General features: G+C 61.4%; 1 protein-coding gene across 1 annotated transcript in view; it reads right to left on the bottom strand.

Moving 5' to 3' along the window:
• Positions 1 to 2: 2 nt before the first annotated feature.
• Positions 3 to 6,349, bottom strand: part of RECQL5 (RecQ like helicase 5) — a 35,703-nt gene continuing 29,356 nt past the window's right edge. Inside the window, exons 9-20 of the mRNA XM_058704427.1 lie at positions 4,622 to 4,840; positions 4,269 to 4,368; positions 4,098 to 4,134; positions 3,917 to 3,975; positions 3,763 to 3,836; positions 3,062 to 3,155; positions 2,642 to 2,776; positions 1,781 to 2,316; positions 1,539 to 1,629; positions 1,089 to 1,313; positions 796 to 865; positions 3 to 705 (exon numbers count right to left, since the gene is read on the bottom strand). Of these exons, the coding sequence (XP_058560410.1) occupies positions 605 to 705; positions 796 to 865; positions 1,089 to 1,313; positions 1,539 to 1,629; positions 1,781 to 2,316; positions 2,642 to 2,776; positions 3,062 to 3,155; positions 3,763 to 3,836; positions 3,917 to 3,975; positions 4,098 to 4,134; positions 4,269 to 4,368; positions 4,622 to 4,840 (1,741 nt within the window). The 3' untranslated portion in view covers positions 3 to 604. The remainder of the gene's footprint in view (positions 706 to 795; positions 866 to 1,088; positions 1,314 to 1,538; positions 1,630 to 1,780; positions 2,317 to 2,641; positions 2,777 to 3,061; positions 3,156 to 3,762; positions 3,837 to 3,916; positions 3,976 to 4,097; positions 4,135 to 4,268; positions 4,369 to 4,621; positions 4,841 to 6,349) is intronic.

Raw genomic sequence — 6,349 nt, 5'->3', positions numbered from 1 at the left:
GCTGTGTTTGTGTTTGGCGGGGGAGGGGTGTCAAAACCAACAGGACTTTTATTTCTCAGGTACGTCTCAGTCCGGCCCGGCCTTCCCGACCAGGAACTGAGCAGAGCGCAGGGTGCGGAGGCTGCCCTTCTCCTGCGCTCTGCACCCAGGGCCAGCCTGGAGGCTGGCCTCGCAAGGGAAGGGGGGAGTGGCCCAGGACCTGAAGGGGCCAACGCCTCGGACGGGTGGGCTTCACTTGTTAAGAATGAGAGGTGGAGGGACCACGCCTTCCTCCTGTTCCCCTGGCAGCAGCCACACGGCCCCACTACCTCCTAACCTGGGGATCTGGCTCAGAAAACCCAGCCAAGAGAGGAAGGGAGGCTAGGAGGAAGAAGACCTCAGATTTTGCAAGCAGAAAGGTGGCTGGCCTCTGGCCTCCGACCTTGATTTAGGAGGCGTCTGGGGCCATCTCCAAAGCAAGCATGGTTGGAGGGGGGAGGGACCCTGAGCAAAGAGGATGCTCCTGATGGCTGCAGGCTTTCCACCTTCCCATTCCTGAGCGAGGCCCAGGTTGGCTCCCGGTTGAGGCCGGGGGAGCACTCTGGCCCTAGTGGGCAGCAGCCGGTCATCTCTGTGGGTCACACAGGCCGTGCCAATCAGCTTCACTCTCGCACCGGGCCCGGCCATGGAAAAACTGCTTGATGAAATGCTGGGCCTCTTCCTTTACTACAGATTTGAGAAGGGGAACATGAGGGCCAGTCCCCTCCCCACCACCGAGCCCCGCAAATTCCCTGGCCTGGTGATGCAGGCACTCACCGCTCTTTCTGGGAGGAGTCTTCTGAGTCAGCGAGTGTGAGAGGTGGCGGGCGAAGGCTTTAAACAATTCCTGGAGGCGGAAGGTGACAGGAGCAAAGGGTGCAGACCCCTGCCCTGCCCCCACCAGTGGCCCATAGCCATGACCCAAGGGCAAGGCGGACCCAGGGAAGCAGGCAGCCGGCCTTAGGACCTAGCCTGCTTCCGCCCCGCTTTGTCCTGGCTATAGGTAGGACCTGTCCTGCGCCCAGGTATCCCAGGCCCAGGAGAGGGCAGAATCCACCCACCTACCCTACCTTGGATGCAAACTTGCCCTCCTTGTAGAAAGGGGTCAAGCATTTGACCACAACATTTGCAGCCTCCTTGAGGGAGATGCCAGGGACTGGGAGAGGACAGGAGCCTCGGGCTGTAGGGTTCAAGGTGTTCTGATTGCTGGCCAAGATGCTGTCCTCGGCTTCAGCTAAGATGGAGGCGTTGGCTGAGAGGCAAGGCCTCTTCTGAGCCTGGTTCTCTGGGCTCTCCTGTGCAGGACCCAAATGGAGCATCACTCTCGGGCTCCCTGTCACAGCCCCTCCCCTCCTTCTGGAAGACTGGGCCTCAGCATCCGCTGGCTCCCTCCAGTCCAGCCCATCTAACTCTGGGATGTAAAAAGAGGGAATTTTCCCCAAACCCCTAATCGGGAGAACAGAGCAGACACCAGCCTAGTCTACAGGCCTCCTCCCCTGTGGCCTCATCCCTGTCAGTACCTGCTGGGTTCTGGGCCGCTTGCCCGTGCGTGTCTCCTTCGTGGGGGTGGGCTGGCCTTCAGGGGACCCCTGGTTTCTGGGTGGGCAGGCCCTGGCCAGGGAGGACAGCAGGCGTCAAAGGCTCCAGGCACCAGCTGCACCCTCAGCTCAGCTGGCCCAGCAGAGCACACCCTGGCCAGGGCTTCAGAGATCCAGTTAGCAAAAGAGATTCCAAAGAATTTCAGAACTATCAGAGCCCTTACCTTGACCTCTCACTGGTGCACTCCTTGGTCTGGGGGGATGCAGCCAAACACCCCAGGGCTCCATCTTCCCCTGCACACTTCTCTGGGACTGCTGGGGGTCCCCGCATTCCCTCACAGGAAAGGCTGGCACCTCCTGTCCCTGGTGCTGAGGTGAGGGGAGACGGGCTCTTGGCCCTTTGGCAGAAGCGGGCGATGTTCTGAGAATCTTTGAGGGCTGCTGCGGCTAGGAGCTGCTGTTTCTTGCTGGCCCGGGCCTTGGCAAGGGGACCGCCCTTAGAGGGACTTGTCGCCTTCTTCTCAGGGGAGGACCCCCCACAATGAGCACTGCTTCCAGGGGCCTCTCCTCTGGGCCTCGGGAGGCACTCACTGCAGTCCTCACTCTGGAGGCTGCGGGGCTGGCTGGGGAGCTCCCGCTCACCTCCCAGCACAGGCTGGGGGGCTTGCTTCTCGGCCCGCATCTTCTCCATCAGCTCAGTGGCCGTCTGGAATGGGCAGGAGCCTCTGGGAAAACCAGCTCCCACCCGCTTGGGTTTCGGCTGTGAAGAAGAGGAGAGAGGGTTCTGACCACCAGGTCCTCGAGGACACTCACGGGCTGGTCTGGAATGGCTCTTGGGAGCGGAGGAGGGAGAAACCAGGCAGGACACTGCTAGGGGGTCAGGCTGATGAGAGAAGATCTGTGGGGGCTGCAGAGGTACAGCTGGGAGGGCAGGGAGGCTGGAGGGCCTGCCCCAGGGTGCCTAGGGCCGGGGCTACGGCGCCCAGAGAGGGCCAGTGGCCATACTGTGGCTGAGGACAAGGGGAAGTGATGCCTTTCCCCTTTCCCAGACCCAGGTTTGGGGTGGATGCCAGGACACCACTCACCGAGTACACTTGGGAGGCCGGCCGGATGTCATACTCGGTGGGCTCTGGGGGCTGGGCCTGGGCATTGTGACTTCTGGTGTCGCCTCCCATGTCATAGAGCTGCCCCTCCTTGGAGGCTCTGTGGATCTCGGCCACCTGAGTCATGGACAGGTAGGGATGCCGTGGCACCCACTAGCTCCTGAAAGCCCCAACCCAGGCTTTCCACAGGTGAGATTCTGGGGCCTGTGGCTGAAGGTCACTGGACACTGGACAAGTTCTAGTCCTCAAGGGGTTGGCTAGAAACATCTTCAGCTGGCAAAGACGGGAGGTCAGGCTCCCCTGTGTATGTGGCTGCCTTGCAGGGGGCAGGCAGACAGCCTGGGAAGGTAGAGGGGCCGCCTCTCCCACCCTAGCCCATAAGCACACCCTGCCTGGGCCCACCTTCTTTAGCACGCTGGCCTTGTACAGGTTGGCCACCTTGGCATTTCGGAACATCTCATATTCCAGCTCCACAGCCCTGGGCTGGAGATCGGGTCTGAGGGTAAGAATAAGCATAAGGTGGGGCGCCTGGGTGGCTCAGTCGGTTAAGCGTCCGACTTCGGCTCAGGTCATGATCTCACGGTCCGTGAGTTCGAGCCCCGCGTCGGGCTCTGTGCTGACGGCTCGGAGCCTGGAGCCTGTTTCAGATTCTGTGTCTCCCTCTCTCTCTGACCCTCCCCCGTTCATGCTCTGTCTCTCTCTGTCTCAAAAATAAATAAACGTTAAAAAAAAAAAAAAAAGAAGAAGCATAAGGCGTCAGGGGGGCCTGAGCCCTCTCTCTGTTGAGCTCCTGCTGGATTCCATCTGGGGACCCTGGAGATGGCTTCACGGCCTGGTGGGACTGGCCTTGGGCACAGGGATTCCAACCCGGACTCTGGGCACCCTGTGGCTTACTGCCCTTCAGCAGGCGCTAGCAGCCCCTTAGTCCTAGCTAAGCCTGCCCCCTGGTGGGGCAGTGAGACCTGCTGCCACTGGGAGCAGGATGCATCACGATCCGGGGACGGGGTACCCAAGTAAGCCAGGAGGGATGGGGGCTCTTGTGGTCTGCAAAGGAACAAGGGCTCGGAGAAGCCTCCTAGGCCCCCGTGACCTGAGACACTCACCCATTGGCGGTCCCTGTGACCTGGCGATTACTGCTCAGAGCCTCTTCCAGAAGCCCCAGGCAGTGCTCACGGGCCTACACAGGGGAAGGAATTTTGTCACTTAAGCCTTAAGGTTGGGGGAGGAGTCTGGGGGACAGAGTTGCCCACCTCTTACCTTCACAGTGAGCCTGGGGATCTTCTTGCTGGAAGCCTCTTTCAGGGGACAGTCCTCATCTGTGGGGAAGAGGGGTGGGTCACTGCACTCTACTTTCTGCTTTGCGGAGTCCCCAGCCCACCGTGAGGCATCTACACCCTGGGAACAGCCCCAAAGTCCCCGAGGACACTTTGGTACTGACCTGGAGGTACGAAGTCTTCTATCTTGGGGTCTTTGCCCTGGAAGGTGACATGAAGGGCCTATGAGGCATCTTGCTTGGCTGCAGGATGGCCCCCCATCCAGCACCAGGGTAGGGGCCGAAAGAGTGTGAACGGGGGGCCACTGAACACCATCAGGCCCCCATCCCCTTCACCTTGCGTAGGCTCATCTGTCTTTGGTAGAAGAGATTCCATTCCCGCTTGTGGGCCTCGTCTCTGCCCTCGTCCCCACTGCCTCCAGACCCTTCGTCATACCTAGGGGACAGACTAGGCGTGAGCAGCCCTGGGCCTGGGCTCTGCCCTCCTGTCACGCCTCTCTGGCGGGGCGCTGGTTGTCTCCGAGGGCCTGGCCTCCGGCAGCAGCATCAAGCTCCTGGCTCCACCACGGCCCCCAGGGGCAAGGGGTGAACTACGGCATTGGGGCGCCTCTGGTCTGGCCTTGGCACGAGGAGGAGAATGCCAGCCTATCTGCAGTGGGTTGGGAGCCCCTGACTCCACGGCCCCTCACCTGCTGAAGCCCCCATAGCCCCGGCGGCCTCCCTCATACAGCTCAGGGTCAAAGCCATTCCCCTGGGAAGGCCCGATGCAAGTCTTGCTCCAGCTGCTTCTGTGCTCCAAGGCCTCCAGCTGCTTCCGCAGGGCCACGGGGTTCCGGCAGTGGTCACAGCCCTTGGTGCAGGCAGGAGGCGCATCCCCAAAGTACTTGGCGATGGCAGCATGGCGGCACCTGGCAGAGGCAGCACAACAGAGGCAAGGGGTGAGGGACCCAGACAGGCCAGTGTTCGCTCGCCCGCTCCCTAAACTCTGTCTGAGGAGCGCTACGTGCTGGGCACCACACTCAGCATCTCGTACGCCTCCTCTCGTGCGAGCCTGACAAGCAAGGCACCGTTTGGTTGCCCGTTTTACGGATGAGGACAATGAGGTGAAGTGTTCCCAAGGTCGTGTAACATATGGGGGAATCCGGAGAAGACAGGGTGTGACCCGCACTCCGTCCTGCTTCTCTATGGGTTCCTCCCCTCGGTCCCGGCCTCCCGCTCTGTGCTCTGTCCTCTGGCAGCGGGGTGCCCCGGGAATAGCTCCAGCTCTGGGTACAGATGCTGACTCTGCCGCTGAGGCTGCCTCCTTAGGGAAAGCATCTGACTTCCCAAAGCCTACACGTCCTTGGCCGTGAAACGCGGCAAGAGCGCCGGCTCCATGGCCGGGGCGTGGGGCGTGGGGCCTGGCACACACAACAAGGGTTCTTTTTAGCACCTTCGCCCTTGCCCGGAGGTGGGGGAGGGAGGGACCAGCCTCAGCACTCTGCTCTGCCATCTCTTGACGGCCTCTCCCTTATCCCCAAGAAGACCGTGCCTGCGTACGCAGTCTTGGGCTGGGGGACCGCTCAAGAGCTGGAACCAGCAGCACCGAGGGCTGCCATGGTATGCTGGTCGCCGCCGAGGGCAAGGGGAGACCAGCCTTGGCAGGAGTCTCGTCACATCGCCCGGCGCCTCAACTCCACTGCCATGAGCCCGCTGCTGGGGTGCCAGACTCCAGCTGTCCCTGACTCCCAGGAGGGGGGCACAGTTGGTCCTTGAGACAGGTGCAGAGGCCCCCAGGGTGGGGGGTAGGGTGCAGATCTAATCATGGCCCTTGCAAAGGGCCAGTCTTGCCACGGGAATGTAGCATGAGGTGGGAGAGCACGAGAGATTGGGCAGCAGAGGCAGGGCTGTCCAGGCACCATGTCCCGAGGACAAGAATAGGTGGTGTCACCCTCCAGCCAGAATGCCTCTCGACGTGAGCACCGCAAGAAACACTTTGAGGAGCTGAGACCCTAAGGGACAGGCACCAGGAATGAGAGCTGATGTTACACAGATCCTAGGGAGTGAGGTCTGGCTGCCTTGTTCAGAGAAGGCAGCTTTGAAGGCAGCAGATGGCAAGGAGGCCCAGGCAGCCACCAGGGGGCACTGTTCCTGCCACTCCTAAAACCAACATGCGACTCCTTCCACTGCTAGTCTGTGCATCTGCACAGTGGCCGCCTGTCCAGCCTCTGGGAGGCTCCGGCACCCAAGTGGTGTGGCTACACGGTTGGCTTCCTTCCCCCCCCCCCCCTCCCTCAAGCCCAGACTCACTGGGGTTTTGTGCTCACACTCAAAGGGCTCCATTGAGAGCTCACAGATGCGGGCTGGGGTCAGCTCCTGTCCTGCTCCTGTCCTGCTCCGGGCACAGCCTGGTCTGCTGGGGTGGCACAACCAACCAA

The sequence above is a fragment of the Neofelis nebulosa genome, chromosome 16 (assembly GCF_028018385.1).
Source record: "Neofelis nebulosa isolate mNeoNeb1 chromosome 16, mNeoNeb1.pri, whole genome shotgun sequence".
NCBI classification, from domain to species: domain Eukaryota; kingdom Metazoa; phylum Chordata; class Mammalia; order Carnivora; family Felidae; genus Neofelis; species Neofelis nebulosa.
The sequence above is the reverse complement of the archived record's forward strand: the minus strand, read 5'-3'. Positions and strand labels throughout refer to the sequence as shown.